The sequence below is a fragment of the Melospiza melodia genome, chromosome 15, assembly GCF_035770615.1.
Source record: "Melospiza melodia melodia isolate bMelMel2 chromosome 15, bMelMel2.pri, whole genome shotgun sequence".
NCBI lineage: Eukaryota > Metazoa > Chordata > Aves > Passeriformes > Passerellidae > Melospiza > Melospiza melodia.
This window is the reverse complement of record NC_086208.1, coordinates 20266280-20293952: the sequence shown is the minus strand read 5'-3', so window position 1 is coordinate 20293952 and position 27673 is coordinate 20266280. Positions and strand designations below refer to the sequence as shown.

The 27673-nt window shown below is 57.1% G+C and overlaps 1 protein-coding gene across 1 annotated transcript in view; it reads right to left on the bottom strand.

Annotated features, from left to right (window-relative positions):
• FRMD5 (FERM domain containing 5) overlaps positions 1–27673 on the bottom strand; it is a 50568-nt gene that overhangs the window by 8626 nt on the left and 14269 nt on the right. The window contains exons 2-7 of the mRNA XM_063170056.1: positions 7313–7417; positions 6648–6690; positions 6171–6249; positions 4253–4350; positions 3665–3788; positions 2937–3024 (exon numbers count right to left, since the gene is read on the bottom strand). Coding sequence (XP_063026126.1) covers positions 2937–3024; positions 3665–3788; positions 4253–4350; positions 6171–6249; positions 6648–6690; positions 7313–7417 — 537 coding nt within the window. The remainder of the gene's footprint in view (positions 1–2936; positions 3025–3664; positions 3789–4252; positions 4351–6170; positions 6250–6647; positions 6691–7312; positions 7418–27673) is intronic.

Here is a 27673-nt window from a genome sequence, read left to right as displayed (position 1 = left end):
TTTTATATATTTATATACATATATATGTATATGTATCTATTTATGTATATATATATATATTGTAACTATATTACTCTGTGTAGATACATATAATTATTATGTAGATATATGCTATTTATTTGGCACATATAATTGCTATCATATTTATATTTTAATATGGTTATTTATTTATATTATCACAGAATATCCCGAGTCACAGTTATCCGCAATTGTCTACATTAAATGTCATATTGACATTTATAGAATTCCTGCTATTAATATAATAGCATGTTATAATTGATGCAATTAATGTCCATGTTTATATATCTATATATATTGTAACTATATCTAATTATTATATATAAGTATATATAGTTATTATATAGATATATGCTATTTATTCGGTATCTATAATTACTGTAATATATATAGTCTAATTTTGTTATTTTTTATATTATCACAGAATATCCCGTGTCGGAAGGGACTCACAAGGATCGCTGACGTCCAAGTCCTAAATATATATATATTATATATAGCAATTAGCCCAGAACACGATAACCCCCAGCTGTACTCGGCTCCCTGGGAGCCCTGCCCAGCCAGTGCCCAGGTGGCACCGAGCCAGTCCAAAGCCAGCAATCAGAGCCAGCCCTTAGCCCAGTCCAAAGCCAGCAATCAGTGCCAGCCCTCAGCCCAGTCCCAGTCCCAAGCCAGCAATCAGTGCCAGCCCTCAGCCCAGTGCCAGTCCAAAGGCAGCAATCAGTGCCAGCCCTCAGCCCAGTCCCAGTCCCAAGCCAGCAATCAGTGCCAGCCCTCAGCCCAGTGCCAGTCCAAAGCCAGCAATCAGTGCCAGCCCTTAGCCCAGTCCCAGTGCCAGTCCAAAGCCAGCAATCAGTGCCAGCCCTTAGCCCAGTCCCAGTGCCAGTCCAAAGCCAGCAATCAGTGCCAGCCCTCAGCCCAGTGCCAGTCCAAAGCCAGCAATCAGTGCCAGCCCTTAGCCCAGTCCAAAGGCAGCAATCAGTGCCAGCCTTCAGCCCAGTCCCAGTGCCAGTCCAAAGGCAGCAATCAGTGCCAGCCCTCAGCCCAGTGCCAGTCCAAAGCCAGCAATCAGTGCCAGCCCTCAGCCCAGTCCAAAGCCAAAGGCAGCAATCAGCGCCAGCCCTCAGCCCAGTGGCAGGGACTCCCAGGGAGGGGCACAGGGACAGGCTGGGCTGTGACACCCCCAGAAGCTGTGGGTCAGCAGCACTGCTGGATCCATCCTGGGGGGTTTGGCCAGCAGATCCCCAGAGGGCTTTTGAGGGTGCTCAGGAGCAAAATCCATCTCAGCTGTCAAGGCTGAATGGCCAAAGGAAGGCAGAGAGTGCTGAGCCTCAGCCCCACACCTGCACACCCAGGGGGCAGCCCAAACTCATGCCCAGCTGGCACAGGAAGGACATGCCAGCCTGGCACAGCGGGGACATGCCAGCCTGGCACAGCAGGGACATTCCTGAGTGCCTGTGCCCCAGCCAGCCCCAGCTCAGGCCTGGCTGCCCAAAGGGCTTGGGCTCACCCCCAAATGTGGGAAAAGCTCCAGGGAAGGAAGCAGAGTCTTGGCAGAAGGGTTTATCCTCCTGGGGGTGTCAGATGGGCACAGGCCCCCACATGGGCTCAAAAGGATGTGTGGATGTGGCACTCAGGGACATGGATAGCGGTGGCTTTGGGGGATGGCTGCATTCTGTGGCCTCTGAGGGCTTTCCCAAGCAAAATCATTCCATGGTTCTCTTTGGCCAGGCCAGAAGCTCTGTCCATCACAAGAGACAGAGAAACAGAGGGACCCCTGCTATTCTCTCACACACAAACACACAAATCCCACATTCCTACAGGGATTTACATACAAAACAAGCACCAAGGACAGCCCAGGACTCAGTCAGCCCTGCTTAAGAGAGGAAGATCTTCCTCTGTGTTTGTTTTTTGGGGGAGAAATCTACGATGAGAGTACCATGAAAACCTCAGACAGGATTGAGTCAAGGGACACTGAACTGAGGATGGCTGCTGAGGGAAAAACCCCTCATCCAAACTTGTCCACTGGGGAAAAGAGAACAGAGGAATTTAGCTTCATTTAGCTTTGGTTTCCAGGTCCTTTAAGCACATTAACAGCAGCTCTTGATGAATTAGGCAAATTCTGCTGATAGACATACAGGAGTGTATGTTTGTCCTCATAGGAACATTAATTAGCGTAGCTCAAATATGTTCAAAAGGTTCTTGAAGTAAAGGATGGCAATTACTTGATCTAGCAGCAAAGGTCACAGGTGGGTGGCTGCTGGCAGGACCACTGCTTCAGAGGGAATTCAGAGCAAAGCAACCTCTTGGGTACTCAGAAACTGCCCATGAACAGGGAAACCCCCCCAAATTTACTGCAAATGTGTGTTTATGTGGCACGATCCAGGGAAAAGCCCCAGGGAAGAGCCCAGCGCAGAATTTTCTGTTTGCTCTGCATCCCACGTCCATCTGCATGTGATGGGATTACCAGGGAGCAGAGAGCCACATCCTCAGTCAATAAAGAGCATTTCCAGCAGCAAACTGGATTATGGGCTGGGCAGGGCAGAGGGATGGGCTGTCCCAGCCAGATTAGTGCCTGCTGGCTCCCCAGCCACGTCTCTGACCTCGTTCTTGTCTCCATTCCTGCTTCTGCAGGAGGGCATCGACCACCCTGCCACGGCTGTGTGTGCTGGGAACGCTCTCCTGGAGCTGCCCTGGGGGTTCCAGAGCACTCTCCTCCCCTGTCCCTCGTGCTCCCACCCTGGCCAGGGATGGGCTGAGGCTGAGCAGGGCTGATGGCCCCAGCACGGCCCCTGGGCACAGCCCCAGAGCTGCTGGTGGGTGGCAAATGCACTGGGGACAGTGCCCAGCCCCTCAGCGGTCGTGAGAGAGGAGCCCAAGCCCAGCAACAGCCTCAGGAAGGGGTTCAGGAGCTGCTTTACCTTGCACGGGTGTGGGTCAACCCCGTAGGTCTCCAGAGTCTGGGCTTTCCTGAGGAAGTTCAGCTCCGAAGTGGCCGGTGTCTGCCCACTGCAGGGGAAAAGGACATTCCATGGCAGGCAGCGGGTGAGAGGCAGGGCGGGCGCTCTGGTAGCGAGGGAGCATCGCCACAGCACGCTCCCACTGCATTTTCACAGGATCAGCCTGGCCCAGCCTCTCTGCCAGCTGCATCCACAGCAGCCACGCTGAGCTGGCAGCCCTGGCAAGGTCAAAAGGCAGCCGCCAAATTCGGGGATGGATTCCCTGCTTGCAGCACAAACACTGCGGGGAGCTTGGTGGCAGAGGGCAGCAGCCCTGGCACGTCAGGACACAGCTCTGGTGGGTTATGGGAACTTAAACCCACCTCCCTCCCTGGGAACCCCTCAGGACACAGCTCTGGTGGGTTTTTGGGAAGATAAACCCACCTCCCTCCCTGGGAACCCCTCAGGACACAGCTGCAGAGGCATCAGCAGAGCCATGGGATAATGGGGATGGCTGGTGGTCTGTACACCTCACGTCCCTGGAGAGGGGTGAGGGCAGCAGGGTTTGTGAGGGGTCCCTGTCCCCACGAGGGTCCCTGGGCCATTCTGGCTGAGGCAGGAGCAGGTCCCAGCTGGATGTGACACATGAGTGACAATCCCAAAGGGGCACAGAGGTGCTCTGGGTGCCGCTGACCCCGCAGCTCCCCTACCTCAGCTCTGACTTGTGGATCTCTGCGATTTTCCTCTCCAGCTTCTCCGAGTGCTTGGGGAAGAACTGGAACTTGGAGCTGTAGCCCTCTGGGTGCTTCCCCGGGTCGTAGTCCCCGATCTCAGCTGGTGGGAGACAGATCCAGTGGGCGAGAGCGGCAGGACCAGAGCACAGCGTGCATCCCCATCCCCATCCCCGCCAGGAACGCCCTCCCACCCCTTGCTCCCCACTGGAGGCATCCTTTGCCAGGTTTAACTGCATCCCATTCATTTTGCTGTTTGTGCGGCTGTCACCCGGCAGCAGAGGGTCACCATCCCAAATTCATGAATTCCTCCAGCTGCAGGAGCAGGCAGGAGGGCAGGCAGGAGCCCAGGGGCTGGATGAGCCCAGGGCTGCTCTTGGGGACAGCCCGTGCAGGTGTGGCCTGACAGGTGAGCGCCCAGCACCCATCCCCACCCATCCCCACCCAGCCCAGCCCAGGTGGGTGCCCCGGTCAGGGCAGGTCAGGGAGCTGCTGCCAGTGCAGGATGCTGGCAGGGCCTGGCGGAACAAGGCAGGACAAGGCAGTCCTGCAGCCCCAGAGCCTCACCCTGCAGGATGTAGGCAGCCAGCAGCGCCGCGTCCGACGTCTTGCACAGCAGCCGGCCGTGGTACAGATCCCTCTTGATCTGCAGGAACACCAGGTACCTGGGCACAGGGGAGAGCCCTTGGTTAGGCACACTTCAGATTACCAAACAGCCCATCTGGACACGGGATACCTGCCCCCAGGCACCCGCTCTCTCCCAGCAGCCCAACGTGGCGCTGCTGGGCTGACCCTGGCCAGGGTCTCCTGATCTGGAGCCCAGCAGTGCCTGCTGCACTCCCCCTGGGTGTTCAGCTTCCCCAAAATGTGATTTCCTCCTTCCCCAACTTTCTGTGTCCTTCTGGGTCCCGGTGTAAGCACCCACATCCTCCTCCGTGCTCGCTGCACCACCCAGGGCCAGCTGCCTCCTGTGCTCCCCATCCCTGTCTCTGGGCCCAGCTAAAGGACAAACCATCTCGGAAAAATTTACACATTCCAGTAAATTTAAAGCTAAGTAACATTTTGGGCTGCGTCATGTGGCGCTTGGGAAAACCTTTAGCTGGTAAAAACATAAGTCATGAGGGAAGGAGCAAAATGGAGCTGCGCTCAGAAATGAATTTAAATAACCAGACTTGCACTCTGCAGTCCTCGGTCACGCCTCATTGCTCAAATCTGAGTTTATGATGAGGTAAACCATTAATTTTCACAGATAAAGTACATTAAAGAGAAATCTTGCTATTAGAGTGCGGTCAGTCCAGGGAAAGGTGAATTTAAGCCCAGGTTCCAGCTGCAGCTGCAGGCACACCTCAGAGGGCAGCAGGCAGGGGCAGCTCCCCTGGACCTGTGCGGGCGGCAGAAGGCAGAGCTAGACCAGGGTCTGGGGGAAATCCTTCTCTGCATGGCACCCCTGCCACGGGCAGGGCCCCACCACCCTGGCAGAGGAGGATTTCTCCCCACACCCCCTCAGCCTGGCCCTGGCAGTGGGCAGCCATGCCCCTGGCTGGCACTGCAGCCCCTCAGGTCCCGTGGGAGAGACCCTTTGGCCCTGGGGGCTCTCAGGGCACCCCACCGAAGGTGCCAGCTCAGAGCCCTTCCCTGCAGGCTCCAGGCAGTGCCCAGGGCTGCTGGGGACCCTCAGCTCAGTCTCCAGAGCTGCTCCGTGGGGTCCTGGTGCCCTTCCTGCTGGCAGGAAGAGCAGCACGAAGAGCCCCTAAAGATAGAACTGAGGAGAGGCTGTGCCGTGCCGTGCCGTGCTGTGCCAGCCCTGCCGTGCTGCCAGCCCTGTGCGGCGCTGCCCACGTCACAGGGACACGCTGCTGCTGCTGCGGGATGCCAGGGGGCTGCAGGTGCTCCAGCCTGGCTGCTGCGGGATCCCAGGGGGCTGCAGGTGCTCCAACCCTGCCCAGCACGGCAAGGACACTGAGCTGGGGCAGGGCACAGTGCCTGCCCTGCACTGGAGCAGCCTGAGCAGCAGGGATTGTGCCAGAGCTGGGGCTGTGCTCTGCCTGCAGTGTGGGTCTGGAACTGACTGCACCCAAAGACCAAGCCAGGGGCTTTAATCACAGAGCCCAGGGATGGCTCAGGCTGGAAAGGACCTTAAATCACATCCCATCCCACCCCTGCCATGGCAGGGACACCTTCCACCATCCCAGGCTGCTCCCAGCCCTGTCCAGCCTGGCCTGGGGCACTGCCAGGGCTCCAGGGGCACCACGGCTGCTCTGGGCACCCTGTGCCCACCCTCAGCCTGGGCTCCCCACCAGGCACAGCAGCTCCAGGTGCTCACCAGCTCAGGTGGGCACTCCTGTGCTGCTCCAGGCGCTCACCCAGCTCAGGTGGGCACTCCTGTGCTTTTCCCCCTCAGCAGGAACAATCCCAAAGCACCGGGAAATCCCAATGGCTCTACAAAGGGATCCCACCCGTGTGCCCCTGGCAGTGCCATCCTCACCTGGTGATCTCCTCCTTCAGCGCCGCGGGGTCCGTGGGGTAGAACTTGACTCGGAAGCACATGGTGAAGGGGGGCTGGGCTGCAGAGAGCAGGGACACGTGTCACCAGCGGCCAGGGCTGTCCCCTGCAGCCCCGTCACACCGGGTCCCACCTGCCCTGTTCCCCCAGGTAAGGAGGGGCAGGCACTCCTCGCTGCAGGGCCGTGGCGAGGGCGGGTCCGGACAGAGCTCTGGGGAAGTGCCAGTGGCTCTGTGCCCCCCGCCCGGTGTCAGCCCCCTCCCCATCCCATCCACCTGCCCCGTGCTGGCTGTGGGGCTGGTGGGGATAACCCTGCTCCAACCCGCCACAACAGCTCCTGGGGGAGCTGCTCCTGGCCCGGGGGCTGGGAACGGACCCCCGAGGGGACAGGCACGAGAAAATGGGAATAAATCTAGGGTGGAATGAGCAGAGGCTGCCCAGACCTCCAGCAGCACTCACCCCGCATCTGCTTCACAACCGACTTGGTGAACTCCAGCCAGTGCTGCAAGGAAAAGAAGGCAATTAGCGCCTGACAGCCGTGACTGGGCAAGGCGGGCAGGACGAGGGAGAGGAGGGTCCCGCTCCGGGTGAGAAAAGCCCTCTGAGTGTGGGTGAGCGGCTCTGGAAGGGAGCTGGGGCAGCAGGAGGCTCAGAGGGCCCCATCCACAGTGAGGGAACAGCTCCGTGCCAGCTCCTGGCCCAGCATCGGGGCCCCCTGTGACAGCAGAGGAGCCCCGGGAGCAGCAATCGGCTGTCCTGAGCCTTGTGAGAGCGCAGCACGGGGCTGTTATCGATAGCTGTTATCGATAGCTGTTATCCACAGCTGTTATTGATAACTGTTATCCCTAGCTGTTAGCCATAGCTGTTATCGATAGCTGTTATCAATAGGTATTATCGATAGCTGTTATCCCTAGCTGTTATCCATAGCTGTTATCGATAACTGTTACCCACAGCTGTTACCGATAGCTGTTATCGATAACTGCTATCCACAGCTGTGCCCGCACTGCCATTCCCGTGCACGGCCCGGGGCTCCAAGGGTAAGGAGGGACTGGAGGGCCCCGGAGCTCGTTCTGCGCCCGCCCTGCCCGCTGTGGGGGCTCTCTCTCTCTCTCTCTCTCTCTCACCCTTTGCTTGTCGGGGTCCACAAAGCGGATGCCGAAGTAATCCTTCTCCAGCAGGTTCAGGTGGTGGCACAGCAGGTCGAACAGGTACTGGCCCTTGGCATCTCTCTGCAGGACAAAGAGGGTCAGCGGCAGCCCGGGGGCGGTGGGGCAGAGCTGGGGATGGGTGCGAGGGCTCCGGAGCTGGCGAGGTGACACCGAGGACAGCCCAGACCCCGCACAGCTCCCGGTGGGACATTTTCGGCTCCGGACCCTCCTGCCATCCCACCGGAGGGGCAGCTGAGCCGGTCATGCCCCATCAGAAGCGATGAAAACCCCCAGGCCCAGGCGGGAATGTGCCGATACCATCCCGGGGAGGCAGTTCCACACCTGAGCCGGCTGTGTAGGGGAGATCATCGCCCTGATAAAAACCATTATCCCCCTGCAGGATCTGCTCCGCGTCGGCCTCTCCTCACCTGTCTCCACACCCAGCCCGCTGTCAAACAAAGGTGTGTTTGTGTGCTCAGCCCCCTCTGCCCTGGGCCGCTCCGTGCAGAGATTTGGCCACCACAACCCCAAAATTCCCCTCCTTCTCCTCCTCCCTTCTGCCGGGGGCTGCAGATGCCGCAGCTGTGCCAGTGCCCGCGGTTTGTGCCATCACCGCCTCCCATCCCGCTCCCCCGGCGATTCCCTCCCGCTCCGGCAGCCCCGGTGCGCGGAGCCGCCGCATCCGCGCCGATCAAAGGCTGCTCCCGACAGCCGCTGCCTGCCTGCCTGCCTGCCTGCCTGCCCGAGCGCACGGCTTGCTGACACATACACGGCACCCGCGCTATCGGATCAAACGGGCGCGTTATCGCATCAAACGGGCGCGCTATCGGATCAAACGGGCCATCGGCAGCCGCGCGCTGCGGCGGGGGAAGCCCACGGGAGCCCGTGCCCGGGGCTCGGTGCCGCGCAGCAATGTGGTTGTGTTGGAAATAACGAGGGTTCCGCGCCTCGCACGGTGCGCCCGCGGGATGAGCGGCCCCAGCCCGGAGCCGGGCCCCGTTACCGGGGGGGGAAAAGGGCCCCGAGAGCACCGAGCCCACCCAGCCCCAGCCCGGAGCCGGGCCCCGTTACCGGGGGTGGAAAAGGGCCCCGAGAGCACCGAGCCCACCCAGCCCCAGCCCGGAGCCGGGCCCCGTTACCGGGGGGGGAAAAGGGCTCGGGGCAGCAGCCGCACGCCCTGCAAGGAGCAGGAGCTGCTGCTGCTGCAGCCCGGCCCCGCACAGGATGCGGGAGCTCAAACTCCTGAATCATTCTGTGAAGAGACACAAAGAACATTCGGTCATCTCTGCCTTCGGTCATCTCTGCCTCGGGCAGAATAAACTGCGAGATAAAACCCCGCCGCAAGAAGCAGCGGGCGTGAACCGAGGGGGAGACTCTGGCACTCGGAGGTCAGATCCGACCTCACCCGGCTCCGATCCCGGCCTCGACGCTGGACCTTTGGCTGTGGTGGTTTCGAAGACCGAACTTCGGTCTCGCAGACAAATTAATAAATCTTTGCTAAATTTTTGATAGTTTTGGCTCACGATTCGATCATTTATAACAATTCCCAGCTGGACCTCAAGGAAGGAGTGCCAGCCCCACCTGGGGCCGGTGCCACGGGAGGGGAGCGTGGATTGCACATCCCCAGCATCCCCAGCATCTCCAGCATCCCGGGGGCTGACTGCACATCCCCAGCATCCCCAGCATCCTGAGGGGGGATTGCACATCCCCAGCATCCCCAGCATCCCGTCCCTCCTCTGAACAGAACTCACAGGGATGTGCTCGAGGCTGCTCTCCCTTCCCTGCCCCAAACCAGCACAGAATGCTCTCCTCTGCCATCTCCACAGAGGAATTGCAGGGAAGGACAAAGCAGACACCCCCCGGTGCCTGGGATCTGGTGAAAGTGTGAAACCATGCATGGCATTACAGGGAAAATGCTCCCTCTTTGATCTCTCTAACTTGAATTAAACATATTCTAAATTAATCATTAGCAGAATGTCTTTCAGGAAATTATCTGAACTGCCTTTACAAATCACGACTTAAAAGAGCTCCCATTGCATAACACCGGCTTAAATAGTCCATGTTTGGATCTTTACATGTTCCCATAAAATGAGACTGCTGTCTGCCCGCAGGATTTGAGGGCAGCCCTTGGGGTGCCCAGGCTGATGGGACACCTCGGGCAGGCGCTGGCACACGCTGGGGTGCCCCGTGCCAGGCTGGCGCCAGGGCCTGCTCCCAGTGCCAGCACCTGCCAAGGGCTCTCAGTGTCTGGAGGTGCCTCCGAGGCAGCCAGGAGGGACTCTCCATCACGAACTGCATCGGTGACAGACCAGGGGAAAGGCTGCCCACCGCCACACGGTGCGATATTGGGAATTAGGAACTGTTCCCTGGTGGTCAGGCCCTGGCACAGGGCGCCCGGAGCAGGGTGCCAAACTTTAAGAAGATTAAAGCAACCTTGCATTCTTTGCTTTCCTAAGCTCCTCAGCCAAATTTAGGGTCATCCAGATAGAAAAATAAACAAACAAACAAACAAAAAAGGGATATTTAAAAATAGCAGCTGATCTGCAAATGAGCAGAGGGCTCAGTTCAGGCAGGAGCCTTCAGTCCCACCCCAGGGACCGAGGATGAGCCCTGTCCCAAGTCCTGGCTGCAGGGATGGGAGGCACAGCTTTTCCCAGACCATTTACCCCATGCCATGGCAGGGGTAACACCATGGACCATTTAAGCTCCAAGTGCTCCAGGGGATCCCTGCCTGCCCCACGAGGGGCTGGGGGCTGTTTCACTCCAGCTCCCAGGCTCAAATGCCACGTCCCCCCCCAGCTGCTCCAGGGATTAAGCCCAGGATTTACAGAAGCAATGGAAGCAGCTGAAAGTGGCTCCTTCCTGCGTTATTTGGGTTTAAAATCTCCTTGTGGGCTGCCCACTCGTCCCTGCTTCCTGAGCTTAGGAGGAGATTATTTTTTTAAAGGAAAGCGTCAAAAAAAGTCTATTTTACAAAGTGAAGTTTAGGCTTAAGTCTCTTTGGCAGCAACATCTGAGCTGGGAGAGATCAAAGGCCCTCCAGCTCCACTGCCAACATGAAGAGATTTTCACCAGCAATTTGACTGCAATATTGTGGTTTAAATGCTTCATTTTCCAAGTTCAGCACCGTGCTGCAGGAGCCCGGGATTTATCATCCCTCAGACAAAGTTAATGTTGGCTCTGCAGGCAGGGCCGAGTCCTCACTGACAGCTCCCAGCCTCTGCTAAGCCCTGGAATGAGGAGGAAATGGGCAAAATGGGCCTGAGAATATTCATCTGCAGGCAGGGAATAACTGGGTTACTTTATTCGTTGTTGCACTCCCCAGTCTAATCGGGAGAACTGGGGGTGGAACAAGGGCAGGGGATACAAGGGAGGAAAACTGCTCGGGACAGGAGGGGTTAACAGCTGGATGTGGGAGGAAGGGGTTTGGAACCTGGCAGAAAAGAAGCTAAATAGCAAAGAGATAAACCCACACCTGGCCCAGCTGAATAACAAAGACAAGTCTGTGTCACTCCAAAAGCAGGGGGAAAAAAGCCCCAAAACCTACCAAACAACAGCCAAACAATAACCTGCAAAATAAACACACACTGCAAAGAGCAGAGCCACGGCAGGGACACCTTCCCCTGCCCCAGGTGCTCCAACCCCAGTGTCCAACCCGGCCCTGGCAGTGCCAGGGATGCAGGGGCAGCCCCAGCTGCTCTGGGCACCTGTGCCAGGGAAAAACCCCTGCCCCAAATCCCACTGAACACTGCCCGTTTGAAGCCATCCCCTGTGTCCTGCTAAGGAAAGATGCCCTGGCAGCCCCAGGCGAGGGCAGAAGCTCAGGGGGCTGCCCACCTGCCCACCCAAGGAGACTCGGGGAAGGAAAAGGGCTTTTACATAACTCCAGTGTAATCCTGTTATATTTATAGCATATGCATTTCAGTATTAATTCCCTGTTATCTCTAATCCTTCCTCCTCGCTGACACAGTAATTTCTGCCTTCCAGACTTATCTGGGCAGCTGGACGTGGAAGTTTGTAAAGCTCCTGAGGAGGAAAGTTCCTAATGAAGGGCCCACGGAGCCTCAAACCCCAGATTATCGATTCTCCTCTTAATGCCCAGCAGGTCTCCAGCCCTTTGTGCTGGCTATGCAGAAGGATCCACACGCTCTCCATCATGGGATTTCAGCCCCCGATGTCCTCATTTAGCAAAGTCTGCAGTGGGACAGCGGTTGAGCACTTTTAAACCCGTTAATAATCAGGAACTTGTGCCAGGAGCATTTCACAGCTCCCACAGCACCTGCAGAGGCTTTGTCTTGAGCTTTCCAAGGGCTTTGCAAAACTTACTCTGTGCTTTCCCCAGGGCTTGCCCATGTGAAATACAAAGCTGTGTTTCGTGTCAGGTGCAAACATGTGTATTTGTGATTGTGATATGTGTGGAGACCAACAGTGGGACAGTTGCGAGTTCTAATCATAACTGAGGAAAATAAAGCATGGAAAAAGGCCTTTGCACCTATCCTTTCTTTGCAATTAACCCTGGTTTGTTTAGGAGCATTGGAATTAAAGTGTTAAGGATGTTGCTTTTTGCTTGCATTTAATCCATAAAGAGCTCTGCAATAATAACCTTTTGAAGGATAATTTTAGAATATTGCTTGTATCCTTGAAACTATAGCTTTGGGATATATATAAAGGAAATATGCTTCTCTCACACCTTAACAAAACAGAGAAAAGCAGCTTGAGAAGGGAAGATGAACATCACCTCAAGGATTTATGTTTTCAACCAAGGGAAGCTGGACAGGGCTGGCCCCAGCCTGGATCCTGCACGGACTCACAGAGGATGCAGGGAATATTCTGAATATTCTCCAGCCCTTCCCTCCCAGTGACTGATGACACGCCACCTTCACTCTGCTGCCGTGCAGCTTTTATGAATTACACTTAGAATTTATAACTCTGTAATTGAGAGGCACAGAAAACCTCTCTCCATAAAGCCAAATTGGTTTTTCCAATAACTCAAACTCCCTTTTCTTCATTCGTGCAGCCTGGAGTGGCTCCATGTGGCTCTTGTTGAATTTGGCGCTCCCCTGCCATCGGCAGTGAAAGGCTCAGGGCACAGGCGGCGTGAATTGTTCGGAGGCCAATAATGAATGGCTCTCCCCTGCCTGCTGGGGCTACCCTACCTCTGCTCCCTCAGCCTGGGCTGGGAACCTGGAACGCTTTGCCAGGAGGGGCTGGGGGAGCTGGGAAGGGGCTCAGCCTGGAGGCTGCTGTCACAGACTGTCCCCAAAGAGCCCCAGGGTCCCCAAAGAGCCCCAGGGTCCCCAAACTGTCCCCAAAGAGCCCCAGGGTCCCCAAAGAGCCCCAGGGTCCCCAGGCCACACTGGACCAACCCCAGCCTTGTTCCTGAATGACAAAAGCCAGTGGAATAACTCAGTATGAGCTGCCAGACTGAAGCCCCGGGCCAGCAGTGTCGGTCAAGCAGGTCAATCCCATGTGAGGGGTGCCCTGCATGCCATGGCTCCACCAGAGCCAGTGCCAAGGATTACAGCTTGCCCCAAATGATTTCCCAGGAAAGATGTGGATCCCTGCAAGAGATTGTGCAGGGCGCTCAGTTCGTGCTTCACGTTTAAAACCAGAGCCAAAATAAGACAACAAAATAAGGGAAAAACCTGACTGCAAACAAAGGGCAGATGCTCAAAACCCCAATTCAGACTCAAAACTAAGCGCAGGTTAAAAAATAATTCACATTTCCATTTCCCAGAACTGCACCTCAAGGATAAAGAGCACCGAGAGCAGAGCTGGAGCCTGTGAGCCAGGCACAGCAGCTTTATCTGTGCTGCAGCAATGACCATATGTGGAACCCTTCTGGGAGGCCGCAATCAGTCAGATTAACACGATAATGAACTCTGATTTGCCCAGCCACGGCAGGATCTCTGTCCTGGGAGAGGCGGTGCTGCTCCCTGAATATTAACAGCAGCGCTGGGCTGGGGCAGCCGGGGCCAGCCCAGCCGGGAGAGGGCTCCTGCCACAGGGGCGACTGCCAGGAGAGCCCGGCCAGGTGGGAATGATGCTCGCTGAGACAGGGGCAGGGAGCACAACCTTCCCAATGAATGGGACACACCCTGAGCAGCAGCAGGGACCCAACAGCGCTGGCCACGGAATGCTGCCACGGATATCTTTTCATGAAAAAGCCTTTCCTTAGGATTGTTCCTCCTGAGAAGCTGGGAGGCCTCAGGAACAAAATGTAAACAGTGATTATCTGCTGCTGTGGAATGCAACAGGTGCATCTGTGATTTCTAATTAATGGCCAATCACAGTCAGCTGGCTCAGACAGAGAGCCGGAGTTACAGACTTTTGTTATCATTCTTTCCTATTCTATTCTTAGCCAGCCTTCTGATGAAATCTTTTTTTCTACTCTTTTAGTATAGTTTTAATGTAATATATATCATAAAATAATAAATCATGCTTCTGAAACATGGAGTCAGACCCTCGTCTCCTCCCTCACCCTGAGGCCCCTGTGACACTGTCACACTCCTGCTGCCCCCGTGTCCTTCCCGAGGATGGGCAGCCCTGGCAGGGCCGGGTGTGCAGGGGCAGAGAGCCCAGGACAGCCCCAGCAGGGCCATGGGATGGGCTCTGCTCAGCTCAGTTTTCACAGAAAAGCCCCCAAACGCCCCCCCATCACTCTGAGCACCCCCATTCCCCAGGAGCAGCCCCCCCAACGCGGAGCAGGAGCCAAATCCCAAATCCCAAATCCCCGGCGCCGCGGGGAAGCTGCCTTGATGTTAACGTGTTTGCTTTGCACATCAAACCCAGAATAAAGGATCGCGGCTCCCCTCCACGGGAGCGTGTTTGACAGAGCACCGCGGCTGGGGCTGGGCGGGCACCCGGAGAGGGGCCGGGGGTGTCCCGGGCAGGGGATGGAGCCAGGGGTGTCCCCAAAAGAGGGGACGGAGCCAGGGGTGTCCCCAAGGGACAGCCATCACCAGGGCCCCCGTAGACATCACACACGTGTGCCAAACCCATCCCCTGCCGCACACACAGGAACCGGGGGCAATGCCACGCTCCGGTGGCACACAGGACAAAGGCAGCAGGTCCAGGAGCTCCGGAGGCCCGGGCAGCCCATTGTGACCCCTCCCCAAAGCAAGGGTGGTGGGCGAGGCAGGGCAGGGTCCCTGCAGGGCAGCAGCTGCCCCCTGACCAGCACAGCGCCTGCCCATGCCCGTGCCCGTGCCCGTGCCCGTGCCCGTGCCCGTGCCCGTGCCCATGCCCGTGCCCGTGCCCATCCCCATCCCTTTCTATTCAGTTTAAACCTGCCCTCTCTGCCCCACCTGGGCCCATCCCAGGGCTCAGCCCTTGCCCTGCAGGTGTGGCTCACCCCACAGCCTCCCTTGCTCTCCCCAGGGCAGCCAGGGGATGCTGCCAACGGGCACAGCACACGCAGCTCCCACTGGGCTCCGTTCCACACGCAATCCAAACCATTCCCACTGCCCAGACCTGTGGGTGGCAGGCAGGGAGTGCTCCAGGGCCCCAAAGCCTTGGAGCGTTTCTGCTCCTGGAAAGAATGTGGGGTTGCAGAGGACAGAGCGCCACCAGCTCTGCCAGCTCATCAAACAGACCCCAGCCAGCTCAAATTCCTTCATCACTGCTGAGAACCAGCTCCTGGCAACGCTAAAATCAGAGGCATGAGAAGGAACTGTCTGAATTCCCCGTCTGTGTCAGTGTCCCAGACAGCCACCACAGCCAGGGCAGTGACACGGCTCTAAATGCTGCTCCGAGAGAATTTCATATTTAGAGATAAAAATAATCCCCAGAAACACGGCCCAGGGCTCTCCCAGGGGCCCAGGAGCAGCTGAGCTCGCTCACAGCCTGAGTTCCAGGACAGATCTGTGCTGACAGCAGCAGCTCCCGGCCCTGCTGCAGCCCCCAGCCCCATCCCGTGAGCCCAGAGCGGGGCAGGGGCTGTGCCCAGCGCCCCCACAGCCCCACGGGCTGTCCCTTGGCACCAGGAGCCGCTGGGCAGCAGCGCAGAGCAGCCTGGATTACAGGCAGGGATTACTCGTGTTGATGGGCAAAGCCTCTGTTCCCTGCCCAGATGGGCCCTAAGCTCCCCGAGCCTGTGCCAGGCTGGGCTGGGCACAGGGCAGGGGCTGTGCCAGCCTGGAAAGGGCACAGGGCAGGGGCTGTGCCAGCCTGGAAAGGGCACGGGGATGGATGGGATATTGGGCACAGGCTGTGCTGGGCACGGGCTGAGCTGATGGGGCTGAGCATCCCAAAGGGAGCACACCTGCACACACACACACTGCACACACACACTGCACACCTGCACATCCTGCACACACTGCACACACTGCACACCTGCACACACCTGCACACACACTGCACACACCTGCACACACACTGTACACCTGCACACACACTGCACACCTGCACACACCTGCACACACACACTGCACAAACACTGCACACACACTGCACACACACTGCACACACTGCACACCTGCACACACACACTGCACACACACACTGCACACCTGCACACACACACTGCACACACACTGCACACACCTGCACACACACACACACGGCACACCTGCACACACACTGCACACCTGCACACACACACACTGCACACCTGCACACACACACTGCACACACCTGCACACACACACACACGGCACACCTGCACACACACTGCACACCTGCACACACACACACTGCACACCTGCACACACACACTGCACACACACTGCACACCTGCACACACACTGCACACACCTGCACACACACTGCACACACCTGCACACACACACTGCACACGCCACAGCTCCTCCTGCCCTGCACCCAGAGCAGCTCCCTGCAGCAGGGCACGCTCTGAGGAGCCAGCTCCGCTGTCTGTGAGCCCAACGTTCCCTACAGACGCTCTGGGATGAGCTGGAGCCCAGCTGAGGTGAGCCCTGCGGAGCCAGGGGGGCAGCTGGGATCAGGAGAAGCCAGGGCTGGTGCCAGGCCTGAGGTGACCCAGCCACGGGTACTGCCCATCCTGCCAGGGCCACAGGGGACATTCCCCACCCTGTACCCCAATCTGAACCCCCTGGTTTGGGTGTGCCCTGTGTGGCAGCGCCTGGGCCCACCCAGGCACCTGGAGAGGGCAAAGAGCAGCAAAGCTGGGTGCACTGGGCAAAACTGAGCACTCAGGCCCTCAGTACAGTGAAAGGAAGGAGGTGAAGGTGGTAGAACCATGCAAACATTTACGTTGGAAATGCCCTCCACGAGCATCCAAGCCTGCCCCCAGCACTGGGATGGAACTGAATGCTCTGGCTCTCGAGTTTATTTTAAAGCAGAGGCCTGCAGAGGCAATAAAAATAATTACAGTAATGAAGTCATCGTGCCTGCACTATCACATCGGATTATCTCAGGGCTGACAGAAGATGAGTCCCCGAGGAAAAGTCTCCCTTTGCTCAGCGAGTCAGGAGTGCTGCCAGGACAGCCTGGGCAGTGCCAGGGCCAGCAGTGCCCATCACCACCATCACTGCCAGGGCCAGCAGTGCCCATCACCATCACTGCCAGGGCCAGCAGTGCCCCTCAGCACCATCACTGCCAGGGCCAGCAGACCCTCAGCACCATCGCTGCCAGGACAGCCTGGGCAGTGCCAGGGCCAGCAGTGCCCACCACCATCACTGCCAGGGCCAGCAGTGCCCATCACCACCATCACTGCCAGGACAGCCTGGGCCCTGCTGGGCTCGCCGTTCCACTGGGACATCCCTTTGCTCCCTGTGCCCCCAGGGGCAGCCACCTTCTCCCAGCAGAAATGTCCTTTTTGCAGCCCCCTGCTCCCAGCCCAGCCCCTGCTGCCGCAATGTCCTTTGTGCATCTGTAAAAATTCCAATTCCAGCTGAATTCAACTCCTCCCCCATTGCTCACTGTAAACATCACCGGTCCCTGGGGCAGAGACCCTGCCCAGCTGCCCCATCCCAGAGCAGCAGGGGCACCCCGGAGCTCCTTCCCCCTCCCTCACCATCCTGTGCCACGGATTATTTCTGATTATTCACGCTAAAAAGGGCCCTCAGCCCCCCTCGGCAATATTTACCTCCCTTAATTAAAGATGGCAGCAATAAACATGAAATATGGACAAAAGGAGGTTTTAATAAATGCTGCCTCGGGGAGCCCAGAGCCAGCCTGGAAACTCTGCTGCTGCATTGTTGTGGAATTCAGACAATGTACGGCCACATAAAAGCAATATGAAAAATAATTATCATGAATTAGGCCCGGCTAGATTGGAAGGCTCTGGATGGGGGGAAGGAGCTTTCCCACAGGTTCTGCAGGAAAAGCCACAAACCTAGCTTATATCTGCTCCATCTGACAGGAGAGCCCAGCACTGGCACCCCTTCCAACACAATAAATAACAATAAATAACAATAAATAACAATAAATAACAATAGATAACAATAAATAACAATAAATAACAATAAATAACAATAAATAACAATAAATAACAATAAACACCTCTCCCTCCCAATCCCACTCTCAGTTGTGGCTCTCAATGTGGCCAAACCTGCAATAATTAGTCAGTGCCTAATTAGCTTTCCCCTGCCCTGTGGAGCAAGGACCCAGCTCCCAGTCAGCATCCGAAGGCAGGATTCAGATATTTGCATTCGGGAAGACAAAACTCTTGGCAAAGTCCAGGTTTGAGCATTTGAATGAGAATTTCTTTGGGACAGGGACTTTGGCACTTCAGGGTTATGCAGAAACTGATTTTATTTTACACCTCTACAGGAAAGGGCTCCAAAATCTGATGGAAAACAGGATTCTGGCAATAAATAAAAAGGATGAGTGTCTTCATGGGCAAACTCATCCCCTGACCCCGATCCACTGATAGCAGAGAGCAGGCACCAAAATTGGTGAAAAATGAACCCTGTCAAATCTGTTTGAGCTTTTGATGAGTTTAAAAATTGGTTAATAAAGGCAACCGTGCCAATGTAATAGATTTAGACTCTGGCAGACACTTAACCTGGTATGGCATGACATTTTGATTAAAAATTAGAGTGATACAAGAGCAACATGACACGCGCTAACAGGATTAAAGGCTGGCTGCAGCACAATTAGGATGCTGCAATGCTGGGTGGTTTAACAGGCATCCTCAACAGGGAAAACAGCTCCAGCTCCCAAGGTTTTGAGCAAAAAGCCTCAAGAAGCCAAGGCAGTGCTGTGCAGTTGGCAGAGAGCAGGGAGGTGCCAGGTGACTGGTACAGAGCAACTGGAATTGTGAACTAAATGCAGGTTAAAAATCAGTGTCCAAGCTGGAATGTTCATCAGCATCTCCTGGAATGTTCCAGGCCAGGCTGGACGTGGGATCACAGAATGGTTTATGCTTGAGATGCCCTCTGAGATCCTCCTGTCCCAGTGCTCCCCCAGCACTGCCAGGGCCACCTCCAGGCCTGTCCCAGGTGCCACCACCAGCCCCAAGCGTCCCCAGGTGCCACCACCAGCCCCAAGCGTCCCCAGGTGCCACAGCCCCATGGCTTCAAACCCCTCTGTGGCACAGCTGCAGGACTGTGGGGACAGCCAGGGGCCTGCTCTGCTCCTGCCTTTCACCTCTCTGGAACATTGCATGGGAATACTGTATGGGAACGTTGCATGGGAATATTGCATGGGAATGTTGTGTCTGGGAGTATTGTATGGGAATTTGGTCTCTGGAATATTGTATGGAAATGTTGTAAGGCAATATTGTATGGGAATACTGTATGGAAATATTGTCTCTGGGAGTATTGTGTGGGAATATTGCATGGGAATGTTGCGGTGGCTGCCCCTTCCAGAGCTCCACGCTGCACAAGCAGCATTCAGCTGATTATTTCCATCCTGGCTTTCTGCAGAGAGCCACAGACCACGCCAGTTCCACCCAGACTCTGCTATTTTGAAGCCACCAGATAACTCTGACTTCCAGTTTTATCTTTGGAATAGAACAAGGCAAGGACCCCCACCAAATGACACCGTGCACTCCCACAGCGTGTGATAAACCAGGCCCGTGGCTCTGGGAGCCTCAGTGAGACACAGACACACAAACTCCATCCTTTCCCGCAGTAAATGCTTCCCACACCTCCGACACTCGCTGCTGAGGTGACACCGAGTCCCGCCAGCGTTACACCAACGTCACCCCTGTGACCAGACCTGGTGGCATTTTGGGCACAGCTGGGATCAAACCACAGTGAGCGCCTGGTTTCTCCCCCAGATCCCTCTGCCCCCTTCCACCTCGACTGAACTCGTGAAATCCCCGTTCCTAGTCCTCTGTTTTGCACTTTCTGTTGCTCTGTGCAGCAGCCACTCCAGGCTGGATGGGCAGCCTGGCCCCAGCCGCCGTCCCAGATCCCTCCAGGTGCCTTGGAACACAAGTGCAAATTTCGGCAGGAGAAAGGGCCAAGGTTTGCCCATTTCAGCATCAGAGCTCGCCCCCGGCCCGTCCCAGCCCCGGCTCTGCAGCAGTGCCCTCCCCAGCCCGTGCCTGCAGCAGCAGCGCCAGGGCAGCGCTCATCACGCCGATGCCTTTTGACTAATTGCTGCTATAAAAAGCAAAAAGCTGTCAGAGGGAATTATTCAGCCTCTGCAAGAGTGAAACAGAGACACGTCTGAGAGGAAATGGTGCCCCTTCAGACTCCAGCGGTGCCTGCAAGGATTAACTCAGCCCCTGCAGCGCCCACCAGCGACATCATTTACTGCACCCGTCCCAAAATGCCCCAGGGGCAGGGGAAAGCAGGGGGAAGGTGCAGCACAGGCCTGGGCAGCAGGAGGCCCAGAGGAGGGTTTGGCTCCAGGGGTGGGATGGGACGGGGATGTCACAATCACAGAATCACAGGATGGCTTGGGCCGGGTGGGAAGGGACATTGGAGCCCACCCAGCGCCACCCCTGCCAGGGCAGGGACACCTCCCACTGTCCCAGGTGCTCTATTCCCTGTCCAGCCTGGCCTGGGACACCGCAGGGATCCGGGCACAGCCCCAGCCCAGACCTGCCAGGGCAGCCCTGCTACAATCAAAACCTCAAAATCAGATTCAGAGGGAGCAGCGTGGGCAGAGTAACGCAGAAATCCCACAAAAACAGGGGAATTAACCATCCATTAATTGTCCTGAGGCAAAAAACCACAACGAGCTCATTTTTGGCTGAGCTGCTTCTGACCACAAAATCTCTTTCATGTCACGGCCTCTTCCCCTTCTTCCACTGCCTTGGGTTTCCAATTTGCTCACTCCAAAGCCTTGCTTCGTGTTTGCATTTAAATTTTCACCTCCACTGATTTCCCCAGCCGAAACCCATCGGGTGAGCAAGGAGCTGAGAAATCCTGCAGGGGCCCAGGGGCTGGATCCACAGTGCTGCTGCCAGCCCTGACACCTCCTTGCTGACTGCAGGAGCACCCCAGCACCCAGGGCACCTCCTCCCTGCCCCAGGGAAGTGCTCCAGGTGGGCTGGATGGGGCTTGGAGCCCTGCTCTGGCTCCAAGGTGTCCCTGCCCATGGAAGGGGTGGGTGAGATGGGCTTTAAGGTCACTTCTGCCGTGGAAGCACCCACAGCAACGATGCTCTCCCCCCTTTTCACTCCTCATTTATTCAATTTACCCCATTGCTATTTTCTCCTCATGGTTTGAAGGTAAATCTTTGGGGGCTGTGCTGAAGGAGCTGGGTCTGTGAGCTCCTCTCTGTTCTCCAGCACAGAGGAAATACTGACACCAGATTGTGCTTTACACTGAGCTCTGGCACTCAGGTAATAAAGGGGATTGATTCAAGGCTCAAGGCAGGCTCTGGGCAGCTCCCTCGGGCACCAAAGGGCTCAGGCAGTCAGGAAATCTGCAGGGTGGGATGGGATGATGGGATGGGATGGGATGGGATGGGATGGGATGGGATAATGGGATGGGATGGGATGGGATAATGGGATGGGATGGGATGGGATAATGGGATGGGATGGGATGGGGTAATGGGATGGGATGGGATGGGATAATGGGATGGGATGGGATGGGGTAATGGGATGGGATGGGATGGGATGGGATGGGATGGGATGGGATGGGATGGGATGGGATGATGGGATGGGATGGGATGGGATGATGGGATGGGATGGGATGGGATGGGAGCAGACACCTGCCAGGGCGCGCCAGGAGCTCAGCCTCTCATCCCTCAGAGAGCAGAGTGAGAGGTGACACGGCCATCATCCCCAAATGCCTTCACAGAGAGAAAATATCAGCTGCTACAGGGCTCTTCAATCAGGTGGAGAGAGGCAGCGCAGGCCCAGCCCCCGGGGGCTGCAGCAGCCGCGCCTGGATGAGGAACAAGATGCAGTTTTTAACGACAAGAGCGATTAAGTGGCGGAATAAACTGGCCTGGGGTGGTGGATGCCACAGCTGGCAGTGCCATGGAGAGGAGCCCTGCTCACAGCCCGGGGTGCCTCCGCAGCACTGCCAGCTCCTGCGAGGGCTCTGGGAGCCCCACCAGGATGGTCCCTGGCACAGCACAGACCCAGGATACCTCCCTGTGCCCGGCCCTGGGCTCAGCGTCCTGATCTGCAGCAGACTCTGAGCGAGCTGCCATTGTCACCCACTGCCCCTTCCCTGGCAGTGTCCAGGGCCGGGCTGGGCCTGGAGCACCCCGGGACAGTGCAAGGTGTCCCTGCCCCCATGAGGCTCCCTCGTGGAACTGGATGAGCTTTAGGGTCCCTTCCAGCCCAGACCATTCCAGGATTCCATGAGCACAGGCGGTGACACACCTGGCTTCTGTGCAAAGGGGGAGAGGTGAAAAGCTGGGGAGGTGGCCCACGGCACCCAGCCCTCTCCACCACTGATTTCCACGGACACAGATTTCTAAACAAAGCCAAAGGATGCAATTTGCAGTAAATTCTCCCTCTGGAGCCAGCTCTCCACGGGTTTGCCTTGGGGCAGGGCGCTCCGCTCGCGGATCCCGCCGTGTGGGAAAGGAGGCAGGGATGAGTGGGGACCCTGTGACAGGGACGGGCTGTGGCAGCGAGGCCGATGGCCCAGGCCTGAGGAGCAGCCGGAGCATGGCTGGAGGATGCCCCTGCCATGGCAACGGGAGAGCACGCCCCGCGGATCGGGGACGGATTCCATTGTCCAAATGCCCGGGATTGCACAGCCCCGATCCCGGGGACTGCGGCTAATGACGGTGGCATCCCGTCTATCCCGGGCCCTCGTGGTGCCCGCCCTGAGCTCTCCAGGTTTTCCTGGAGAGCGTTTCCTCGGAGGCGCCGCGCCAGAAACGCGACTCCGAGTGGAGTGGTTTGCTTCGCCGGCAATTCCCTGCAATGCCCGCACGCTCTGAAACGCACGGCAGCCTGATTAACTATTAACAACAGGGCACTGAAACCACACCTTCTGCCCCACTTTGTGCCACTGGCGCCCCCGGAGCTCTCGCTGTGGCTGTGGGGATGCTCCTCACCCTGCCAGGGTGGGACACACCATGGGCACCCCCAGCCTGCCCACTGTGCCCTGTCCTGGCACTGCCTGCTGCCCTGGAGCTGCACAGTGCTGCGGTTTGGGGGAGGATCAGCTGAGGTGGATGATGATGATGATGATGGATGACAGGGCATGGCTGTGTGTGCACACAAATTTGCCCAGTGCCCCCCAGGGTAATGCCACAGCCACGTGAGTAAAGCCTGGAATTACCTTCCTACTAACAGAGGGTTGGGCTCAATGATCTTGGATGTCTATTCCCACAGAAACAACCCCGTGATTCTGTGAAACACCTTGATATTATTACCGAGCTGTTAAATTATTTCCTGCATAGAAGGAAACCTTTCCCCAGCAAGGTCTGGCTCCAGGGAATCCAATCCCTTGTCCCCTCAGCATCCCTGTGCTCCTACAGCTGCTGAAATCTGCCAGGGAGCTCCAAGGTGCCTGGGAGCCCAGAACAGCCCCACGCAGGCAAAGGTGAGGATTCAGCAGCACTTGGGCAGCTCTGAGTGTCTGAGCACAGCAGCAACACTGGATGGTGTTTGTTGTGGTCCTGGGCTGTTCCAGAGCTCATTCTGTTGGATGGACGTGGCCAGGGCCTTGTCTTCAGTGCTTGGGCAGGAGCACAAATGTCACCGTGCAGCGGGAAATGTGCCCAGCCCTGTTCAGAGGAGGAAGCTGTTCCTGGATGGGTGTCAGTTTTCCCTGGGTCAGTTTTCCCCATGTCCATTTTCCCCATGTCCATTTTCCCTTTGTCATTTTTCCCTTTGTCATTTTTCCCTGTGTCACTTTTCCCTGCAGATCTGCCGCTCACAGCATCTCCCAGTGTGTGGGGAGATGGGAGGGAGTGAACTGGGGTGAAAGCATCCTCAGGTCTGTGCTGCTGCTGACCTGGAGGTGCTTTCACCCCCCTTCCCTCCCTGCCACCCCGTCCTGGCTGAGCTGAGGTCTCTGTGCTGCCGCTTTAGACCCCAGAGGCTGCTGCATCCCTGAGGATGAGGGATCAGCCATCCACACCCGCAGGGAGCAGGGGCTGCCAGGCCCAGCTCTGCAGCCTCTCGCCCTCTGTGCAGCCCAGCTGCTCCCAAATCTGGGGTTTGCCCCTCTGCCAGGGCAGAGCTGCCCTCTCCAGGAAGAAATTCCTCCTGGATCTCCCCTGGCACAGCCTCAGGCTGCGTCCTCTTGTTCTGTCAGATTTCATCGTGTTCAGAGCAGCTCCCCATCCCAGCAATGACACACTGCAGTGTGACTCTCCCGGCACAGGAGCCAGGCAGCAGCCCTGGTTTCCATTCAGTTTCCATTGAGTGCCATCCCTGCTCAGCATTCCCAGCTCCCCATCCCTGAGGGGCCCGTGCCAGCCATGGCAAACAACCCGGCCCTTCAAACACACACAGAAGTTCTCTTTTCTTCTTTAACCAACAAGCACTGTCACTAAACCCCCTTTCTGCTTAACGCAGCTCTGCATCAAAACACCTCCGAGGCAATTCGTTTACACCGGGAGAACTTCTGAGGCTGGAATTTTCCCTGATGGCACTGCTGGGAGGCTACAGCAGCCCAGCAGGTCAGCCAGCTGAAAGCAGTATTTCATCTGGCAATTTATTCAAATAAATCTTTCAAAACATGAAATAAGCCATAAAGATGGAGACTGTCAAAGGCTGCAGTGCCGAGCTCCTGAGCGGAATGACCAAGCAGGAGCAGCAGCTGTGGGACACCAGCCCAGCTCCCTGTGCTGGGGATGGGCTGGGCCACGAGGGGCTCAGGGAGGTAACAGTGGTGGCTCTACCATGGAAAGGTTTTGTTAATTGCTGTCATTACATGTGCAATGGTGGGAAAGCCACCAGCACCCGGTGGGGTTTAGAGGGTTTGAGCCCCCCGGGTGTGAGCTCAGCACAGCCCCAGGCAGCTGAGGGAATTCCAGCACGAGGGAAGGGTGCCCTGCCGCTGTCTGGGTGCAGGAGGAGCTGAACCGAGTGCCCGGGTGTGCTCTGGGCAAGAACAGCCCCTTTGTGGCGGGCACACCGTGGGCATTGTCCGCAGCCGTGCCCGGGAGATCTGCCCTGCTGGGCATGGGCTGCTGTGCCAGCAACACAGCCAGGCTCACCCTGCCAATGCCCTCAGCCCTGCTCACCTCACCAGCCCCACTGGGCAAGAGAAGAAATGATGGAGACTGAGTAACCACAGATTTGGGTTGGAAGGGGCCTCAAAGCCCCTCTCATCCCAGCCCTGAGCTCCCATCCCACCTCTCACCATCCCAAGCTTCTCCAAGTCTCATCCAAAGCCAGGCTTTGGACACTGCCAGGGATCCAGGGGCAGCCACAGCTGCTCTGGGCACCTGTGCCAGGGCCTTATCCCCCTCACAAGGAACAATTTCTTCCCAGTATCCCACTTAAGCCCACCCTCTGCCAGGGAGCACACATCAAATCATTAGTACTTATGTTGGATCCACTGTGCAATTCCAAAATTCTGAGCCTCATCCAAATCTGAAGGAAATTATTTTGCTAAAACCAGTCAAGGCTGACCTTGATTGGGCTCCTGCTTCATCAAAAATGCTGAATTTTGGAGGAAAAGGTAGCTGCATTTTGTGCTTGCACTGCATCCCTGCCTGCTGCTCAGGGAAAAGCAGGAAACAAAGGTTAATCCAGCAGCTGAGGTGCTGATGCTGGTGTGAAGATTACAGGCCTGGCAGGACCTGTGGCCTTGGCTCTTCTATCATGGATCCCCCGAAATGAAAAGCTGCTTTGACAATTCTGGAATGGTTGTGGTCACTGTGGGGATCTGATGGCTGTGACCCATTCCCGCAGGGTCTGGTGCAGCCCCACTGCCCAGGAGCTTTGGGACCTGCATCTCAGGGAAGCTGTGTCCCTTCCTCATCCCCCTCAGTGGGGATCAACCCCTGCCCACGTGTGGCAGGTCCCTGCAGGGCTATCCCTGCTCCTGCTCCCCATGGCACAGCACGGCACGGCACAGCATGGCATGGCACGGCCTCTGTGTGCTGGGCACGGCTTCCCCGTGCCAGGCACAGCTTCCCTGTGCCAGCCGGGCACTCTGCTGATGCCCATTAGCTCTAATGGGAAGCTACAGAGCCATTCTCTCCCATCAGGGCTAATGGCACGGCAGGGATAACGATGTGGTCACCCTGGCCGAGCCACAGCGGCCTCCCAGCAGCTCAGGAGCCAGCAGGGTCACGGGCCACTGCCCCATTCCCTGCTCATTCCCGGGAGACAGAGCCAAATCAGTCTGTGCATGCACCGGGGGAGCAGCTCCTTACAGCAGGGTGATGCAGGGTGGGTGCTGGAGCACGGAGACACCTCCTGAGGCACAGCCCTGGGCAGCCCTGGGGCAGCCTGGCAAAGCCTCCCCCTGGCACGGCACCACTGCACCCTGCAGCCTCCCACGGATCACAGCTGTGGGGCTCTCTGGCCCTGGGACAGCCCTCTGGGCATTGGAGGGAGGAATGCAGGCAGAGAGACACAAAGGGAGCACTCTCCCCACTCCAGCATCCTGCTCTGAAATCCCACTCCAGAATCCCACTCCCGCATCCTGCTCCAGCATCCTGCTCCAGCATCCCGCCCCAGCATCCTGCTCAGTACCCACTCCAGAATCCCATTCCCATACCCCAATCTAGCATCCCACTCCAGTACCCGCTCTGCCAGCCCAGCTCCTCCCCGCTGCCCAGGCAGCAGAATGGAGACTCTTTGCTCACTTGTTCCACACCGTTCACCTTCACTCCTGGTTAATCCCCTGCACCTCCTGGGTCACTAAAGGATTTTCACATTCCTCTCCCCTCACAAACACAAGAGGTGCTTGCCATGCTCAGGATGGAGCCCAACCTGCTGTCCGGAGCAGCTTGCAAAGCCCAAATCCCGATCCTCCCCGAACATCCTGGATTCTGAACAGAAACTTGGCTGTTTCTGGGTCTGCTTTGAAGTGCGGGTTCCACAGGAGCCGCTTGCAGCATGAGAATGAGGATTGTGTAACGATTGCTCCTGGAGATAAGGCTCTGCAGGAGCTGCCAGCCGGGAGCACTGGCACCGATGGGATTGGCATGGAGGAGCCCAGCCTTGGGAGTTTTTATTTTGTGAGTGTTAGTATTTCATAATGAAGATGGTGATTACTAATCCTAGGAAAATAAAGCAGCTGAAGGGCCCTCCTGCTCTGATCTGGGCTCGCAGCAGCCCGGCCTGGCCTGGGGGCTGGCACTGCTGCTTGGCAGCTGAGCAGAGCCTGCTCACGTCCAGCACCCCGGGGCACTGGGAAGGGGTCCAGCATGCAAACCCAGGAATGCTTCCTCCTCCTTCTTCTTCTTCTCCACACACTCACCACCCTCATCCCCAGGAATGGGACCCTGCGAATCCAGACCCCCATTTCCATTTACCCACATCGTTTCCCTTTGCTGGCCTGGTTTGCAAAGCCCCTTTAGCTTCTCTTCCCCGAGTCCTGTGGTGCTCCCCATTCCCTCCATGCCCCAAGTGCCATTCTGTGCCCCCAGGGGTGCCCCCTCCCGTGGTGCCTCCATGCCCAGCCCGGGCAGGACAGGCTGTGCTGGGAGCTGTGCTGGGAGCCCGGAGCTCTCTGCAGCTGGACGCCAGCAGGGAGCAGCTCCTCTCTCCAGCACTCCCCACGCCAGGCCATCTGTAACTTTCTGGATGTGGTCGCTGTTTTTGTCCTGTTTTTGTCCTGTTTTTGTCCTGTTTTTGCCCTGTTTTTGGGATCAGCTGCCAGCCCAGCTGTGGTGACAGCTCCCACAGCAAACCCCGGCCCCAGTGCATGAAGGGGTCTGGCTTACGTGGGGACAAACAGCCTGGGGAGCTGGCCAGCAGCGCCAGCCCTCATCCTGGAGCAGGGCAGGGCCTGGCACAGCCCCTGTGGGGCTCCGTGGCACGGGGGCCTGGCAGGAGGGGCACTCCCGTGGAGGAGCAGC